Genomic DNA, 21573 nt, shown 5'->3' with positions numbered 1-21573 from the left:
AAACATCAAATTCTACCAAAAAAAATTCCAAAAACTTCAAATAATTCACATAATCTGGGGTGCCACATTTCAAATCAATACCTAATTCTAAATCCCAAAACCTACCAGAGAGGTAAACTTGAACCGAATACATAGTACAACAAAAAAACAATCACAAAATCTCACATTCAATATGGAAAATTCTGAATAACATTAGGCTCGATAGAGATCAAAAATCGAAGAAGAAAAGAGTGATACCTTCAGACTGTGGAGAGACAGCGGGATTGAGCAGCATCTGCCGGCGAACCAAGACGAGGGTGAGGTGGGCTACTAAGTACCAATGATGATCTACGATGATGCATTCATCCGCAACCTAACCTCAATTAAAGCCACAATCAATATACCAATCGAACAAGAAGGTGAGATCGGCGGCGATTGGAGATGGCGATGATTTTGTGGGTGAAGAACCGGGTGATGGTGATGGTGATGGTGCTGGTGAATGTGATGGAGGTCCCAATGAAGATGGATTAGGGTTTGAAGGGGATGAAGATGTGATAGGCTTTAAGTTGTGACATTGTTTAAGATGGGGTTAAATAGGGTTAGTTTTAATTATAACAGTGAAATTTACCTAATTATGCTACTAAACTCCCAATTGTATTAATTATTTTTAATATATAAAAACTTAACTAATTATTAAATTAATAAATATATTTATGTTTTTGGTACGGTATTTGGCACGGTATTAATAAATTATTATATTTATATTTTTTTGGTATGGTCTTTGGCACTGTATTAATAAAATTAATATATTTATATTTTTGGCACGGTATTTGATACGGTATAAATATATTATTATTATATTTTGGTTTTTGGCACAGTATTTGGCACGGTATTAATAAATTAATATATTTGTATTTTTGCCACTGTATTTGGCACGGTATTAATATATTATATTTAGGTTTTTGGCACAGTATTTGGCATGGTATTAATATATAAATATATTTATATTTTGGGCATGGTATTAGGCACGGTACAAATATATTATTATTATATTTTGGTTTTGACATGGTATTTGGCACGGGTATAATTAATTAATATATTTATATTTTTGGCACGACATTTGGCATGGTATTAATATATTATTTTATTTGTATTTGGGCACGACATTTGGCATGGAATTAAATATTATTATATTTGGGTTCTTGGCATAGTATTTGGTACGGAATTAAAAAATATTTTTTAAAAAAATTAGATATGTGACACGGTTTATTAGTTTCATGGCAAATATTGTAACAAATTTGTCATAGTTATTTTTCTGTGCCAATCTTTCCGTGCCGATTTGCAATTTTTCTTGTAGTGGTAGATGCTTATTAACATATAGCTCTTCATCTCCCCAAACTTCCAAACTTCTTCATCTTCTGAACTCCTAAAGAGAAATGCTATTCATCACAAATAGTTTTAGGAAATCCAACACGAATACTAACCTTAGAGCTCAAGTTAACATTCCCAACTCCGGGGTTAGCAACCCCAGCTTTATGGTTAGTATTCATGTGATTTTTCGTGCAAGCTATTTATGATGAATAGCATTGCTCACTCCTAAAACTATTCTTCTTATATCTCTTCATCTTCCCATAATATTTATGGGGATGTGACTTTTCATATTCAGCTAAGTTTATAAATAGAGACTTTGTAATGTTGTATAAGAGAGGTGATATACATGTGATAAAGAAAGAAGTGAATAAGAAGTTGGTTATTTCTCCTTTCCACTTGGTTATTGTATTTGTTTACGTTCTTAATTTCATAACACGTTATTAGCATGAAAGCTCTACCTTTCAAGCTTTGAGGTAAATTATTTTGATTTTGTTTATCATATATCTTATGATGAATAAGGTATGGAACTGCCACCTTCTGTTGCATTACCAATTCCTGTAAGCTTCGGATATTAAAAATGGCAAATTCATTAAGGTTTGTCTTGCAGTTGCTTCCATGCTGTGACAGAGATATGCTGAAGGAAGTAAAATCTGATGCATCATCGAAGTAGCACAAACAAAGTCTTCTTTTTGGAACAGGCGTAGCCTTTCCAATATAGAACTATTGCATTTTATGGTAATCCCAATTCCTTTCAATTCTTCTAACATTAGCAACTCATCCACATGTCTTTCTTCAAGGTAGATGTCAGTGGAAAATAGATCCAATACTTGCACTTTGTTAGGTTTGCTATTAGCCCATAAAGAATTTGTTGTAGATTAGATGTATCCACTACAAGAAAAATAATTTGTCACATAATAGTAAAACTGTACCAAATTTTTCACAATTTTAGTAGACGGTACCAATTTTAAGCACTGTTTTTTGGCACCGTTTTTATCATAGTTTTGTTTTATCACGGTTTTTAGGGACGAGTTACGGTTTTTGGCACGGTTTTTTTAGCATAGTTTGTTTGTCACAGTTATTGGCACGGTTTATGTTGTCACGGTTTTTTGCACGGGTATTTTTCCATAGTATTTGTCACGGTTTATTTTAGCACGGTTATTTGTACGATGGATGTTGTCATGGTTCTTGGCACATGTTAGTTTGTCACGGAGTTTGGCATGATGTCGGTTGTCACATTTTTTTTGCATGGTTTATAGTTGGCATGATGAATTTTGTCACGGTATTTGGCACTATTTCGTTTGTCATGGTTTTTACATGCTGGATCTTGTCATGGTTTTTGGCATAAAGACAATTTTTGGCATAATTTTCGTCATGATTTTTGGCATGGTTTTAAATTTAGTAAGGATATTGGAATGATTTTTGTCACGGAATTCGGCACAGTTTTATTTTAAAAAAAATTACAAATGGGTTTATTTAATAATAGAACCTACATTTAATTTCATCAAAATATATAAAACAATATTTGTAAAATAGGCAAAATTGTTATTACAATCATAGCATGACAACAATAAGGTCCAATATAACAGAATTCCACAAAACCCTTAACGTAAACCATGTATATTATCAAAAACACTCTAAATCATCCTACAAGTCTTCAAGAATATTATCTGTAGACGGAGAAATACGGACTCTCTTCTGCAATGGAGAGTGCTCATCGGCATGTGTTTGTGACTCTCCTATGGGTGCTCGAGGGCATGTGGCATACGAGCAAAAATAGGCATGCTAGAAAGGTCAATACCTTGCCCACGAAGTGCGACAATAAATGATGATTCAAATAACTCGTGATGAGCCAACTCAACTTGTAACCAATCATTAGCAGCTTGTAATTGATCATTAGCCACAGCACGAACCTAGCAAGCTCCACCTCCAATTCCTTCACTCTGTCACAAAGTAGTTTAGTTGATTCAGAAGATCCCAAGTGTGGCTTGTAAGTGGATGAAGACATCTGTCTAACAATATTACCCTTTCCTACAACTCTATTATGACTCTCGATGGCTTTCTTATCCCATGATTCATCTTGGTTAATATAATTCCCATCTACCCCTTGACTGCATTTATCTACTATTGCTTTGTCAAAATTTTCTTGCATCCATAAAAAAATAAACAATCTTATCGACATGTGATTAGATTTCCATGGTAAACTAAATAATTTTATAAAAAAAATATATAACAGCAACAACACCAACAACAACAATAAGTAAATTGTCACATACAATTTCCAGACGTATGAACCAAAGCTTAAATATCAGCCTGCATCCTACAAGCTTCATTTATAAACAGGGTAGTGCAAAGCATAGGTTCATAAAGAACACCAGTGACAAGATCAGTGCAACACATAATGAACACAAACATTTTAAATGAACAACAAAACCATCCTGCATAATATCGTTTCCACAAACCTTGCATACACAACTATGAGAGGAAAGCACCATCTATTAACATTTTTTAACAAATACATGAAGTTGAACTTGCTTTCACAAAAGTCCTTACAAGTTAATTTCTAGATTAAAAAAATGACAATAATCATCTCCTAAAAGGAGATAAAGACAATGGAGACACCGACAAATTCCACCAACAATATCAAATTCAATCGGAGATTCTTGATACCTCCTTTAGATTGGATATCACAACTGTTGTCAGTCGGATGAAAAAGCACATAGAAATCCTATCACTAAGAGGTTACTACTACTTAAGGTTTTCAAATATATATATATATAAAATAAAATCCAAGAGTAAAGAAATAGTCAGTATTTGTGAAGAAATGGATGAAGTATTTTATATGGAAAGATGCCAGAGATTCACAAGAGCGGATTAATACCAAGATGATCTTCACACATAAACATAAAAAGCACTACCTTCCAAACCAATAAGGGACTTGGGAAACAACATTCATCGAGCAAACTTCAAATTTATTGCGCTTCATAATTTAATTCTCAAATTTTCTCAAAATTAAATTGTCTGGAATTCATGCACAAGCATTCTTACAACAAAAAAAACATATATTGGTTATATCTATTCTACTTATCTCTAATGCAAATTGTTCTTACAGCTATCAATGTGCTGCTCTGACACAAAACAATTAATATTTTTATATTCTAATCATTTGCATGTGCCTATCAAGTCATCCTTTTTTATAGTTTAATTTTTGCTTTAGTTCTAAGTAGTCCATTGGTTTAATATCATGTATTATGAACAAAGTCCTACATCATTATATATGCACAATTGGGTATGCAAAAAAATATAAAGTTAATTGAATTATCATATCTCAACATCAATAAAATATAAATAAATAATAGTTTATTGCAAGCATGTTTAGCAATCTTAACCCAATGAACTCATAAATTCATTACAATTCACTCACCAATGAATTATTTAACCTGATTTATAATACACCAAAAAGGCTTTCCACATCCATGCTTTGTAAAGAAATCATGAAACTTTAGCAAACATTCAACACCAGCTTGTGAATATATTTCACTTTCACAGACCCAAGAAACTTGATTATTGTGCTTGACTTATAGGACTCTGATTTTTGTGTCCCTTGAGATCTCTGATTTGTGTGCATAATTTATAGGACTATAATTGTTCATAGTTGTCACTTGTTCTTAAAACTTCATTAATGTTATTGATATTAGATATTAATTGTTTTGGGCACATGTTGATATCATTTTAGGTTAGTTTTTTCCTTCAATTGATTATCTTTGATACGGGAGAGGCACTAGTGCAACTGTGCATTAATTTTTATGGATAGATGAGCAATCTAATATCTGATCTGATAGATTTCTCCAACCATCTTGTATTCTCTCATAATTGTTAAGGTGATTTACTTCAACTATGATTCCTTACAATCTGTTACCTAGGAGAACTAGAATAATTTGGGGGGAAAAAAGAAGATGTTCTTCTCACATGGATTACTTCAATGAGAGATAAGTATCGACATAATATTTTGATTAATTTATTGGATCATAAATATATAGGTGGTAGCCCATTTCGTGGAGATCTTTTCTTTCTACTTCTCCACAGAGCCACTCATTTATTTAATTCTTTCGACTTATCTGCAAGAGCACTCCTATACGTCTCCAAGAACACTATAAAAGAGATAAAAGAGATCGGAGAAGAGAGTGATATGACCATGCTTCCAAAAGTTCTTATCATAGATTCATACAAGGTTGTTCCTCCTGACGAGACACCTAAACACAGGCTAAGGCTCTCCAACCTTGATGTTTTCGCTCCCATGGCTCATGTATCTACCATTTATCTCTACAAGCCCAATGGAGATCCCGACTTCTTTTCAATGGAGATTCTTAAGAATGCGTTGAGCAAAGTCTTGGTCACCTTCTATCCACTTGCAGGAAGGCTTGTATTTGACAGAGATGGCTGCCCGGAGGTGGACTGCAATGCCGAGGGCGTGCTCTTCCCCGTCGCACACGCAGATTGCACTGTTGATGGCTTTGGTGATTTTCGGCCTTCACCGGCGGTGCGCCAACTTCTCGTCCCATCGGTCAACGTGCCCGAGAAATCATGCATCTTAGCTTTATTTCAGGTCCCTCTACATCACTTCACTTCATGAAAAAATTAATATCATTTTGTTTTGATGTAATAGCTATTTGGTCCTTCTAATATACCTAATTAACTATTTTAGTCCCCTATTATAATTTGTCTTCAAAAATAGAAAACATTTTTGATTTAGTTGTTTAATGTTACGAATATTGTTGCATTTTTTTTACAATAATTTAATAATCATATCACTTAATGAACTAATTAATATAAGGGCATGTTTGGTGGACAAGATAAAAATGATAAGATAGGATAAACTATTATATCATACTGTTATATTTTGTTTAGTGTACAAATAGGATGTGATAGTGCTATCTTATTGACTCCCTTTATCCTATTGATCGGAAACATGATAACTAATCATATGGGAAGAGTTGGGATATAAACATATATGATATGATAAAAATTTAATTTAATTTTTTGCCCTTTTATTGGTTCCTCTCCTTCATTAGGGTTTCATTGTATCCCTTCTTTTAATCTTTGCCCCAAGGCTTGGGACAAAAAGCATACCAATGACTAAGACACCAATTTCACTAGTTTAAGTAGGCCTTCTTGCATTCGAATGGGTTGAAGGGTTTCTTTCTCGATCTCATGGTTGAATGAATTATTTTTCATATAAATCTCTTCTTTGATCATGTCTTATCTTATTTTTTTAGGTGAATGGTTTTTATTTTTTTTTTCTAATTGATTTTGATGTGATCCATTTATTTTGCCATATGGATTCTAGGTTATTATAAAGGATAATTTTGTCTATTTATATAGAATTCATATCATATCCCGTCATTATTTCGTTCACTTCAAAACGTAAAATAAGATAACAAAATACTATCCAATAGCTTATTTGGTGCGCATCAAACATAGGATAGGATATGAGCTTATCATGCTCATATCCTTTCCTATTCCTATCTAGTCCACATATCCTATCTTTCCACCAAACGGGCCCTAATAATATAATTTATGAAAATAGATATAAATATAAGTCAATATGGCATTATAATACACATATTTAATGTTTAATAATATTTATATAAATAGTTCAAGCATAAGTTCAATGTTCAAAATTATTATATTGTAGTCATATTCAGTTTGAATATAATCACTATGTTTTGCCAATGTTGACTTACAAGGTTAATATATTAGCATTAATTTTTGAATTAGAAATCAAATAATTAACACTAAAAAAAAAAATTTTGATTGTCATCTTAAAGGGATTTCAGAAATTAAAAAGCTCTCTTTGTAACATTTTTTTCTTATGGCCTTGCTTTCTTAGATATGATATTTCACCCCTATAAGGTGATAAAAAATCTTCACTGCTGTCAACCATTGGATAGCCCAATAGTATGACACCAAAGTGTAAGGGGGAGATCATGGGTTCAAATCTCTCCCTCGACAATATTGTTCCACTTACTGTTCATGTACTGTTTACCAGAAATTCTTGTATTATTCTTGTATTGTAGATACATTGTACATCCGGGCTTCAGTACTATTTAGTACTATTTATATTCATAAAAAGGGCGCTCGTCACCAATTAATTAAAAAAATAAAAATCTTCACTGCAAGGATATTGAGAGTCTATAAGATAATATGACCTTAAAAAAATGAACCCAAGTGGTATTGGGATTGATTTTATCTTTAATTGTTTGTATTTTTATTATTAAAAATTTAAAAAATACAAAATTTAAAATTTGTTCTCTACTTTTTGAAAGCAAAAATTTAGAAAACATCTAAGCGTTGTTCATGATTTTTTATTTTTAAAAACAATTTATTTCTTAAAATTTTAAAATAATTTAGAAAAAATACATTATTAAACAAGTTTTTTAAGTTTTATATTTTGAAGAACAGAAAAATGCAGTCAGAAAAAGCAATCAAATAACCCATGTACCTTATGGTTTTGTTTCTTTTATTTGCATGAACGAAATAATAATTAATTAATGTTCTAAGTTCATAATTCTTATGTTTCTTAAGTTGACATTGTTCAAGTATGGTGGAGTTTGCCTTGGTTGTGCCTTGCACCACTCGGTCATTGATGGGGTTTCGGCTCTTCATTTTATCAATGCATGGTCCGAAACTTCACGTGGTTTGGACATAATCTCTGTTCCTCCTTTTCGTGATCACATTGTACTTCATGCTCGATCACCACCAAAAGTCTCATTTCATCACATTGAGTACACCAATGACGGGATCTACACCATATTCACCTCTCCTCCGCCGGAAGACTTGGTGGGACTAGAAGAATGTGAGACAGCTATACTCACAATATCTAAGGACCAACTGGACACCCTCAAATATGGTCTTAATGGTGAAAGAAATCTCAGCACTTTCAAAGCAGTGGTTATGCATGTCTGGCGTACAATGTGCAAGGCCCGAGAACTCCATGATGAGCAGTATACAAGGTTTTTCTTGGCTACCGATGTTCGTGCATGACTCAAGCCACCATTGCCTATGGGATATCTAGGTAATGCGATAATGAGAATTTCATGCCATTTGAGAGTTGGGAACTTGGTTTCAAAGCCACTCGAGTTGGAAGTTTCCAGGATTGAAGAAACAATTAAAAGTCTTGATGATGAGTACATCCGTTCATTGGTTGACTTATTGGAGATAGTCAAAGGTGACAAGAAGAAAGCGTGGGGATCTAGGACTATCAAAATGATTGATTTAGGTTTTATTAGATGGTTGGCATTGCCTTTATATGAAATAGATTTTAGATGGGGGAAACCATGTTTCATGGGAAACGCATCTATGAGAATTCCGGGTCAAGATTTTGTGATGCATAGTGGTCCGCAGAACAGTGGAGGTATCTCAATTGCTATTGCGTTTGAAAGCGCAGACATGGCACGTTTCAAAGAGATATTTGTTAGTGCAACCGCACAATAATTGGCATGATTTGACACATAGTCAAGGTGACGTGGTAATTTGTGTGACGTGGCATAATTGATGACATGGCAAGGCATGGTGACATGGCAAGGAGTCTTGACTTGGAGGTAAATATCTTGAAGATCTTGGTGAAGTTATTTTTGGAAATGTATTATAACTTAAAGACAAGATCATATCAAGAACATATTTAGAGAGATTTGATTGGAGACTAAATATGGGTGGAGCTTAATTGAGGAAATACCTATTAATGGTATGATTGAAGGCTATTGCAGGTATGATTTGTAGAAACCTTAATAGGTATGATGGAAGACTATTAAGGGCAAGATTTGAAGACATGCCTATTCATGCCATGATTGAGATAATTGATTGAAAAATCTATTATTGGAAAAATTTGAAGACCAAACTTAGGCGAATTGAAGATCAAGTTTAAAGAAGGTCGAACTTGGATGAATTGAAGATTAAATTTGGCAAGTTTCTTGAAGATGCACAAGGACGTGCGCCCCTTGTGAGGGGATTGCGTGACGAGGAACTGAGGAGATAGGCTAGTTGCCAGCAATTGGGATCGGGAGATTTGGCTTCATCGACTCGGACTAAACTTGGCTGGGAGGTTGATGGGTCTTGAGGTCATCCGCAACATAACCAAAACTCAGTCAAGTCAGCAGTCAGGGCCATGTTTTCAATTTATGTTACAACAGGAGTTGCAACATCTAATTTCAGAAGGTTTTTAAATTAGTAGCCGCGGAGATTCTAAAAGAGGTATGTGCTATATTTGGGACGTTGAGGTGTCTATATAAGCTACCTTGCTCTGAGATTGTGATTGTTACTTGTGGAGGAGAGTGTGTGAGCACTAGACAATCTAGAGAGGGTAGTGAACTTTATTGTTGAGAGAGTGAGTGACAAGTGTTTGTACTCATCTATTTTCACCTCTTTTAGTGGATTATTTATCTCCGGGCTTGGCCTCCCAAATGTAGGTGAGTGGACGTCGAACTGGGTTACCAATTTTGTGTGTCTTCTTTCTTGTTTGGTTTGTGTGCGCTTGCATGAGTGTTTGAGTGTTTCTCTAAAACCACAAACCACATCGACGGAACTAACAATATTCTATAGGGATTTAGATTCACGACCCGTTTAATTTGACTTACTGATTGAGATTTCACTCTTATTAATATATGTTTATAATAAGAGGTGAAGTTGCTACTTTTTTTTAGTAGCTGACATTTGTCAACTTCAAGTTTACATTTGTTTTTTAGTAGGTGCTACTAGGATTTCAGTTTTAATAAAAGGCAGAAAAGAGAAGTTCAAGTTGGCAATGCATGCAAAGTGGGCTTTTTAATATTTTCCAACATTTCAACTGAATAAACACATATTATTTGTACCTCTTATACCCAATAAGCATCCTTGAATATCACTTTTTTCCGTTTCAATTCTAGTGTCCATTATCTCTCCATTATGTCAGTTTACTCTTCAAAAGATGTTGAACAAGTTCATAAGTCTGATGACCAGTGAATTAAACATTGAGCATGAATGGACATACCATGAGCATACAAACTGGATGTCTTCAAAGATGAGATTGGTGAGGAAGATGGTGAATCCTCATCAAACAACATCCACAAGCAAACCAAAAAGGGAAGAACATTGGTGCTGTTACTAGAGTTTGCTCATATTGCAACACAACCAAGCCTTAATAAACAAATATTCATCATTGTTTTCGTACATCATTTTAATAGTAATTTCATAGCTCACAAACACATTCAGATCAACATGTACTATATCAATCTCTCAATCTATTTATATTGAGCTGATAGTTAATAAGATATAGTCAAGTATTCTTATTAATTATTTGTTTGTCACTTCCTGAACCCGGCTCGCCGGACCAGGCACGCGGACAAATGGCCGTAGACCCACAGGGCGTAAACCCCATAAGCATGCAAGGCCTCAGAATCTGATTCAGAGAAGATAATTTATAACAAACCAACTGACTTACAGGATTACAGACTCTACAGAGTATACAATACAAGGATACACGAAGTCCAAAATGTAATTACAGGTTTTCAAAAATTTCAAGAAAATGACAACTCTAGTGTATCCATCCTAGCACTGGCTAACATCAAAGTCTTATGCATAACAACCTTAGAGTCCATAACCTGAAAAGATAGAAGAAGAGAGGCTGAGTAACTCGGTTACTCAGTGAGTGGGGTAAAAACAAGCGGAAAAACTCAAAAAAAATACTAGCAATATGAAAAAAATGGTTTTTTCAACATTTCCAAAACATAAAGTTATTCCAACCTGAAAATTTAGAAGTGTGTTTCAAGCATATCGAATTTTCAGAATAATACAAATCTCCAAAATTATAATTTAAACAAAATACAGAGTATAATATTCTAATAAAAGAATACTTCCATCCAAATTACAAAAATTTAAAATCCAAAATACGATCTCAGAAATACAACTTCAAGATAGAACAAAAAGTTCGCATCCTTGTAGATAATCAAAATCAATAGAACAAAGCAGAAAGTAACATATTTCAGTATATGTCTCCAAATTCACTATAGATGCCAAATGTCATTTGTTTATCCTCGGTGACCTGAGCCAGAATAACAGAGGTCATTTATTTACCCTCGGTAACCCGAGACTGAATATTAGATGGCCGTTGATTATTTCACCGAACGGACACGGTGCAAAACTGCAGTCTCATTTTTCTAGAATTTCTTGTCGACAAGTACAAGGTTTAACCCCCCACTGATAGGGTTTCACATCGCTCATTTGGAGACCAAAACATTCATATACCAAATATTTGCTGAGTACAATTTCAAAAATCTTTAAATTTCACAAGTTTACATATACTCAAAAATACTAATTAATTCTAAGGTTTCACTTTAAGGAAAAAAATAACTAGATAAATATAATAAGTTATATAAAAAGTAAGAAATTGATACAATAAATCATTCAAATAAAACGTCATAGTTGTAATACAGAGTATTCTCGAATTTTTCCCAAATACTCACATGAACAGAAATACAGAATATCATAATCCCACTTTAGTGAAGAAAACCAGACAAATTTTTAACATAACAAATAATTAATAATAGCAATAATCTGAATAAGGAATAAAATAAAATACTAAGTGTATGATCAATGATAATATGAATGTAGGTTCAAGGGACATTATGACCACATTAAGCAAACAAAAAGACTAACCGGACTACTTCCACCATTCCATAACAAAATAAGCCTATTAAGGCTAGAACATCAAGGTATTTCCATCAAACTTGAATCACAATAAGTAGCTCATAATTAACCTCAATGCCAAGGCCATAAATACCAAGACACAAGTAAATCGGCCGGGTGTGCTACAGTGATAGGTACAGTACGCTTGTCATTAATTCCTCACATACATATTGAGAGTATGTGATCAATCATGTCTCTCTTTTATTTCCTTACACTAGCATGCTCAACAATTCCATATTGAGAGTATTACATTGGCAATGGCTATAATTACATTTCCAATCCACACCCATGGTTTTCCCATCATTTCAATTTTATCTCAACAATGCATCTTATCATAATTATCAATTTAAAACAAGTTATCAATTGAAAGACATAAACCTAGTTTCCCCCTCCATTATTAAACTAACCTTAAAACATCATGCAACATCAACCATTGTATGCTATATAATACATTTAACATAATTCTAATTTAACATTAAATCAAGATTACCTCCAACATCAAAGATGTAATAACATTAAGGCAAAATCACCACCCTTTCATTTTTTTACCGGGCATAATTGTCATGTCACCTAACCCTTAAAATTTCTTCAAGTTTAGATTCATACCACTCAATTCCTCTATATTCAATTGCAACTCATATTACCATTTTCATTCTTGAACAATCATGCTTTTGTATTTTTTAAATAGGTTTCCATCAATGCCTTACATTTTAATATGAGCATATGTCTCTCCCCCTCTTTATCTCCTTCACATAATCCCAACATATCATATAAACATAAACAGCTACTCCCATATCCAAACCAAGTAATTACATAAGCATAAGTCTCTCACATGATCAAATTTCATTTGCCAACATGCTCAAATACTTGTAATTTACATCCATAAATAAACATGCACACACTCTTCACATGTGTTGATTAGTATCATCAATGAGTTAAAAGAAAATTTCCGGCATCACTAACTTCAATCCCTACAACTGTTCTATCAAACTTGAACTAAAACCACAATGGCATTTCATCGAGCACTTTACGAGCATCAAACAAACCTCTAGATTAGCATACCCACTTGTATGACCACATACAACATCTACAATGTAAAACATCATCTTCTCATAATTATTACATTCTAATAATTTAACACAATCCATGACATGTATATAAACACATTTCCTTATCTCTTGATTTCAAGCCAATTCCACAAGATATGCATATTATCACCCACACATGAGATCAATCAAACACATTTAAAGATTTCAAATCATATTTAGTAATAATCAAAGAATCCACACTTATCATTCCTTCATACATATGAGTGCTCATACAAACTAACTATTAATCCCATCAATACCATTGAAGCCATTAATAATGAAATTAAATCAAACAATTTTCACAATTATGTCCCCAAATACTTGTATTCAACACTTGGAGGCAATTTGTCAAACATCTTGTGTGCATCCACCCAAATTCCATTTCATGGACTTTAACATAACTCATGAATATGATTTCTTTACACATTATTCTTCACTTGCATAATTCATAATAAATCTAACTCCCAAAGTCTTAAATTTTCATGAACCCAATTAGCATCAAGTATGATATTGTAACAAAACAATGCCAAGTTTACAATCAACATCGAGCCAAATCAACACCAAAACATACAAATATAATTTATATGAATCAAAATAAATCAAGAATGATTCGGTTAGCCCACTCACTTTGAAATCTTCTCTTCTCAACCTCCTTACTTCTACTAATCTAAGGAAAACAAGAGAGGAAACAAGAAGGACACAAGGCTTAAGTTATTCTAGGGTTATGATCAAGAACATAAGATGAAACTCAATGAAAATGAAAATACTTACATACCTTTAACCATCAAAAGGCCAGAAAAGGAGAAAGAAATGGCTAGGGTTTGCAGTTTGGAATGAAAGGGAAATGGAAGTGAAGGGTTGAAGTTTTTAAAGAAATTTTCGGTTTACTACAGTACCCGTTGCTAAAGTGCTGAGTGAAAGCTACAGTGTTGGCTGAAATGTTACAAGAACGGCATAACAAAACAAAATTGGGTTATAACACTGTTATTCAATTATTTGACTCACTAAACATTCTCTAGTTAAAAATTACTCAAATTAGAAAGAAAATGCAATCGCTTTTGTAAAAAAAAAATGCAGTAGCATTATTTCAGATAAAAAAATTGTGAACTATTAAAATGAGCTTATTTTAATAACTTAAAGAAAATCAAAATTGATAATTACCATACTAACCGCCCAACTTAATAATTGGGGCAATAATTTGTGGGGAATGTGATATAAACAATGAGGTGACATAAAAATTTACAAGCAACTGAATGGATGGGCGAATAGATCTAAAATCTTGTAAATGGATGGTCATGGAAAAATGTGGGTTTTTGAATTCAATTTTTTATTTTCTCATAGTGGCATTCTCTCGTAATCAATGTTTTTAAAACCGGACCATATCGCGAACCGGTCTTATATTTGGGTCACGGGTCAATTGGTTTGACGGGATGACCCATTCTAGTCAGACCGGATGACATCATAAATAAATAAATAAAAATATATATATATATATATAATAACAAAATTTATCATATTTTTTATCATAATTATCTGAAATATTTATTTTAGTATCATTATGATTTTATCAAAATCGTTGAAGATTCAAATAATTAATCTAGAAGAAGCAACAAATACAACTCCCTATACTTTTTTGTTTCTTAATCTATTAATCATAAATGGATGATGATAGCCACATAAGTTAAACCACCAACTAAGCTCATAACTTTTTATTTGGCCATCAAAGAGAGAAATATTCAATCTCTAATTATGTGACGATGAGACAAGGCATGAACAAAAAGATTTAAAACAAAGCTAGAACTAAGTATGCTTAATTTAATTCTCAGATTTGATTACCAATACCATTAAAATAAAAGTATAGAATAAAATAAGTCCTAAATGATCAATACCTCTTAAACAATCTACAAATTTCTTCTTCTGCTCATTTTGTCATACCTCCAAACTCCAAAGTTCCAGGAATCCAAACAACATTTTCAACAAATCAAGACTCAAAGAGCATCATGAAATCAAGAAAAAAGAGCCAATTCATGCCCTAAGTCCTTTCTTAAAAAAATGAAAACTAAAAACATGGTTCTATCCGGTTTTAGTCTGACCGGCCGGTTTGCCGGGTTTGGCCTGGTTTGACCGGTTCACAAATTGGTAAACAATTATGCTAAAACTGGACAGGGCTATGGGCTAGTTCCTGATTTTTCTAGTCCGACATGCCGGTCTAGTTTGGTTTTAAAAACATTGGCATAATTGATGGGCACTATGCGAATGTACCACTCTTAGGTGTGACCTAAGAAAAGTAAATTTGTTGTCACCCTATCTTTTCATCTCCCATCTCCACTTAGGCTATGTTTGGATGACATTAATCATTACTTTGGCCAAAAGAATCATTGCTTACATAAGTTTATTGACATGTTTGGATGGCTGTTTATGTAGAAAATACTATGAACATGACAGTAATCATCCATTACTAAGATAGTAAAGTACTATTTTACCCCTCTAAAAAGAAAAATTGACATATATACAAATTCAAAGATTTTTTGAAACCCTGCTCAGCCCGTGACTCTTGCATCCCTTCTCTTGCATCCCTCATAGCCTGATGGTCATTTGTCGCAATTATCATTCATCCGCCACACTGTGCATCCTTGCTTCACTGTCATTGTTTCTGCTCTCTTGTTGTTTATATTTCCCCACAGTACTGTCACATCAACAATCTCTATCTTTCTCCACTGAGGTGCTTCACCTTTAATTGTTATTTCGTTTTAGTAAAATTGAATGATGTTATTTATTGGTTTCTGTCACACTGATGAGTGAAGATATTTCTTTTTTATTTTTTTATTAAACATATAATTCATGGAGTTCAAGGGTGGGTTATGCTAGATGTATAAACTAAATCACAATGCTATGTTATCTTGATGAATGACAAGCAACAACCACACTTAACTGCATGTCCACAATTATATTTTAAGTTTTAATTTTTGTTTAAAGTCCAAAACTTATTTGCTTTGTTGTTTGTGTAGTCTTAAAGTCATTATTTTTGCTCATTATTTAGTTGAAGACTTTAATTTAATATATATATATATATATTGGGTGTTGTTCCTCTACATGATCTTGGATCAAAATTACAAATATATATATACATGGGCAAGACTAAAGAAAGATCATTCAAAGCACATAAGGGATGAAATAGTTATAATTTAAGTGATGGAACCGAACCATATAATGTAAATTTATATTATGATTCATCATCAAACAACCTATCATTTTTGTTAGCCGCAATCTTCTCATACCTTGATGCTTAAATCAATGGCCGGTCATATGTATTTTGATTCTCAAATCACACTCAAGATAATGAAAGCTATGGCATTAGTGACTTTATTAGTAATATCATCTCTTTTTCATTCTATTTTATGTTTACCAATAATGTTTGCCAAACATTATTATTTTATTTGTAACTTCATACACAAGACATTAGTGCTTCTACCGAACTAAATCCTGGCCAAGCATTTTAGTGTGCATATAGCCTCATTAATAATTCATGTTTATCAATCATGTTCCCACACTAGTTCCATGAAATTGATATACACCTTTATTATTTTAGATATGGATGATATTGATGAAATCCGGCTGTATTTTGTGATGTATATGATGTATTTTTATGTCATAAACCTCATGATTGCTGTATGTGCAAAAGAGAAACAGAATAATAGAAATAGAATGGTTCAATATGAGATTGAATCAACATCAAGTAGGTATCACAAACAACATGAGTACTTGAATTGGTATGTTTATGAAAGCGACATTAAATGCATTGACAAACTACATATGGATCATCATTGTTTTCATAATTTATGCCAATTGCTAACCACCACTGGTGGGCTACGAGGCAACCGAAATGTTATGGTTGAGGAGATGGTCGCAATGTTTTTGAATATTTTAGCACATCATGTACAAAACAAGATAATTAAATTTAATTTCGTGTGATCTACTGAAACGGTTAATCGGCATTTTCATGTTGTCTTAAAGTCAATTATTTTGTGTCATGGTATTCTGCTAAGGAAACCTGAACCTATTCCTGAAAATTCAAACGACCCAAGGTGGAAGTGGTTTAAGGTAACAACTCAAGTCCGTAATTTCTTTTATTATTATTTTTAACCAAAAGAACGAGTTGTAAATACTAATGTTTTTACTTCCTTTAAATGTAGAATTATATTGGAGCATTAGACGGGACACATATCCAAGTAAATGTCCCTAATTTTGATCAACCAAGATATAGATCAAGAAAATTTGAAATCACAACTAATGTACTTGGCATTTGCAGTCAAGACATGCAATTTATTTATGTTTTATCTAGTTTGGAGGGTTTAGCACATGATGGCCAGGTTCTTAGGGATGCTATGACAAAGTCTAATGGATTAAAGGTTCCAAGTGGTAAATGGAATATGATATTATTATTTTTTAAGTTATTATTCCTAATAAAATTATAACTATTAAGAAATACATATGTGTTTATTAGGTTTCGATTATTTGGATGATTTTGGAAATGCGAATTGCCCTGGGTTTCTTGTACCTTTTCGAGGCCAAAGATATCATTTGAGTTTTTGGGCTGATGGATATCGACCATTAACACCTGAAGAGTTCTTTAACATGAAACTGCTAGTGCTAGAAATGTGATTGAGCGAACATTAGTCTTCTGAAAATTTGTTGGAAAATTTTGTCCAGACCAAGGTTTTACAACATAACCACCCAACGCCGTATTATTAACGCATGTTGTTACTACACAATTTTATTAGAAGAGAAATGGTGGAAGATCCTGTAGAGGATGAAGTTTATACTCTACCCCAAGAGGAAAATGCACCTGAAGATACTGAAAACGTTACCGTCATTGATCCAACAGATGAGTGGTCTAGATTTAGGCTTGATATGGCTGTGAACATGGTTAACACGTGGCAATCGAGTTAATTTTGTTAGTATATGTGTTGAATGTCTTTATAAAGTGTACTCTTTTTTTTTGTCTATTATATAGTGTACTATGTTTTTGTTCCATTATTGTTTTGAATCTTGACTTGGCTATAATGTACCTTTTCTTTTAATCATCGTTCAGAATTTTTTAGGTTATTTATTTCTTTTATAATAGTATACTTTTTTTTGTCAATTAAATACATGTTCGGATGTGGCTATATTATAGTTTATGTTCTGGAAGTCATTGTGTAGTAATATTTTCCATTTGTAATGAATTTTTTATGTTCTAGAAGTTGTGTTAAAGTAATGTGAATTGATTAACCTTTAAATCTTATTTATGTTTTTTACGTTATATTAAAGTAATGTATTCCATTAATTATGAAATTTTTATGTTCTGGAAGTTTTACCATTTGTTTCATATGTGTTATTTCTTCCTTGTTTCTTTTCTCTTTCTATAGTATGGAATCAAAATCAAAACAAAGGGGTAGGGGACAAAACAAATGCTATTGGACTGAAGAAGAAGATGCAGCCTTGATTGATGCCTTGGTTGAGGTTACTACAAACCCCATTTGGCGAGCTGAGAATGGGTTTCTAGCTGGATACCTTAATCAATTAGAAAGAATGATAAAAGAAAAAATCCTAAAAACCATGCTAAAGGCAATACCTAATATTGAATCTCGTGTGAAACTTTTGTAGAGTAAAACCATTGCCATTGCAGATATTCTACGCATGAGTGGATTTGATTGGAACTATGAAAGTAGCATTATAATGTGTGAAAAAGTGCTTATGATGAGTATATGTTAAGGTATGACCAATTATATCTATTAATTTTATTATGTTCTACGAACAATGTTCATACTTTATTAATTTTTTTTTAATGTACCACATACCCACAAGGAAGCAACTGGCTTGTATGGAAGATCTTTTCCTTTCTTTAAACATCTTGTCCCAGTCTTCACCAAAGACAAAGCATACACCAATGCCAGGGGTGATATAGGAGATGATGTAGCTCAATATGAACATGATGTTGATATTACATTGGAGGAGGATGCATGATTTTCTGAAATACCCATTGATGATTTTTTCATACCTACATAGGAACCCGCTGAATCTCCTTCTCCCGTGCCATCTGAAAGAAGTGCCTCAAAAAAATCTACAAGTTGAAAGAGGAAGAGTCTTGTTAGGGATTAAACAATGGAGCAAATATCTGAAAATCTCCCGAATTTCGTAGATACTGTCCATCCAGAATTTAAAGCATTGGTTGAAGTTGCATCCCTTAATGCTGAGTTAGCAACATGCACTGTTGAATCTAATGTGCACAATATCAAAATTGCTACTCGTAATGAAGAGGCTCTTATACAAATTGAAGAAAAGAAGAAGCTATTGGGCCAAGTACTTTTCAATATAGATGGACTCACTGATGATGAAGCAATTTTCATGTTGTAGGTCCTAGCAAAAGATGAATTTCAACTTAAAGTATTTGGGACCTTCCAAATGATAAAAAGTTACACTTTTGTCGGGTATTTTTAACAAGGATGTCACATCACAAGCCTAGTAAGTAAAACATCTTGATAATAGTGTCATGTTGCCTATGTGATCATTGAAGATTAACATTGACTTCTTATTTTATATAATATCAAGCCATGGATACGCTTAAAATTAGTAGATTAGTAATTGGACATATGAACTGAGTTATATCTTAATATTGGTAGAAATTATTCATGTTGTTGTAATATATTTCTATTTGTATTTGTATGATAGCTCTCTTATTTCCTTTTGTCGCTAGGCTTGTTGGTGATTTGGTTACTTGGATGTTGTTTCAATGATGTTTGATCAATCCAAGCAACTCAAACAACGTGTATGAAATGAAGTAGCAATGTTGGTGATTTGGTTACTTGGATATTGTTGCAATGATGTTCAATCAATCCAAATAATGTGTATGAAATGAAGTGGCAATGTATGCCACTGACACTTCTTAAGAAAATATTGGCACTAAAAACTTCTTATTTAATTTGTGTTTGGGTTTTATATTCATCTTATGTATTTTGTGTGTATAAAATGAAGTGGCAATGTATGCCACTAACACTGCTTGAGAAAATATTGACACTAAAAACTTCTTATTTAATTTGTGTTTGGGTATTATTTTCAGCTTATATATTTTGTGTGTATGAAATGAAGTGGCAATGTATGCCACTAACATTGCTTAAGAAAATATTGACACTAAAACTTCTTATTTAATTTGTGTTTGGGTTTTATATTTAGCTTATGTATTTTGTGTGTGTGAAATGAAGTGACAATGTATGCCACTAAAACTGCTTAAGAAAATATTGTATGATTGTGTGATTGTATGATCAAAACTTCTCACTAAATAAGCTTTATTATGCTTGGTAATAGCTTAATAAAGTATATATTTGCTTTATACTTATTTGCCACCATGGTTTGCAGCACAAAATTATGCGGTTCTTGTATACTTTATTTATAATTTGTTACAAATAGTTAAATGTAGTACTTATTAAAGTGAAATATCTATTATAATTACTAAACATCAGTAATTGGATTAAATAATGCTATTTTACATATTTTAAAAATAAATAAATTTATTTAAATTGCATAGTTAACGACAACATATAATTAAATTGGGTAAATATTAATACGAGATATTTAATATATTTATTGAATTATAAATATAGTTAAGTAATTAAAACCCTATATAGTTAATTAATTTTAATAATTTATATTGTTTTAAAATTAATTATAATAATTAAGTCTAGTAATGCTATATAAAATATTATATAAACAAATAAATGCATTCTTTTCATAAGGGCATAGAAGTAATTTAATCATATATCCTTCCTCTCCTTTTCCAATTCTCAATAAATTACTCCATTCATTCCCTCCAACCAAACACAGTTTTCATTACCATTCCTATCTCTACATTCCTATCCTCATTACCCTTTTCATTCCCCTTCTTATTCCCCCCTATTTCCATTCTGTGAACCAAACACGGGCTAATTATATCAAGAATGAAAGCTTAATATTTTAATACTGGGCAAAATATTTGGATAGATATAGCATCATCGAAGCCATTGTACATATGATTAACTATCTGGTAGGGAAAATGAATTCTCAAAGAAGAAATTACCTAACCAATTAGAAGAACGAACTATAAATGGATGACTATTAATAAATACTTGATTATACATTATTTTAGATAATTTGTTGATGCATTTTATTCATCCTTTTCACTAAATTGGTAATTTCTGGTACTAAATTTGTATCTATTGTGTACTCAGGTCACAAATTACGTATTGAGAGCAAAAGGAGCCAATGGAGAAATTTATAGTTATTTTAAAGTAGAATTGAAGCTCTAGAAAGTAATACCCCAAGAACATGATGTGCTTCAAGCCGTGTAAACCATATTCTTGATCTAAATTAATTGCATAGGACAAAGTTGAAGAAAGGAATTCAT

General features: G+C 32.5%; 2 protein-coding genes across 2 annotated transcripts; both read left to right on the top strand.

Annotated features, from left to right (window-relative positions):
- The first annotated feature begins 5644 nt into the window (after positions 1 to 5644).
- On the top strand, positions 5645 to 8391 carry LOC120282743 (shikimate O-hydroxycinnamoyltransferase-like). Its single transcript, XM_039289593.1, has 2 exons — positions 5645 to 5953; positions 7948 to 8391. The coding sequence occupies exons 1-2, from the start codon at positions 5645 to 5647 to the stop codon at positions 8389 to 8391; spliced, it is 753 nt and encodes a 250-aa protein (XP_039145527.1).
- A 42-nt stretch (positions 8392 to 8433) lies between these two features.
- Positions 8434 to 8841, top strand: LOC120282742 (shikimate O-hydroxycinnamoyltransferase-like). The gene has a single exon (XM_039289592.1). It carries the CDS (start codon positions 8434 to 8436, stop codon positions 8839 to 8841), a length of 408 nt encoding a protein of 135 aa, XP_039145526.1.
- Positions 8842 to 21573: the final 12732 nt, after the last annotated feature.

This window comes from Dioscorea cayenensis, chromosome 18 (assembly GCF_009730915.1).
Source record: "Dioscorea cayenensis subsp. rotundata cultivar TDr96_F1 chromosome 18, TDr96_F1_v2_PseudoChromosome.rev07_lg8_w22 25.fasta, whole genome shotgun sequence".
Taxonomy (NCBI): Eukaryota; Viridiplantae; Streptophyta; class Magnoliopsida; order Dioscoreales; family Dioscoreaceae; genus Dioscorea; species Dioscorea cayenensis.
Note: the sequence above shows the minus strand (reverse complement) of the source record. Positions and strands in the feature narration are given on the sequence as shown.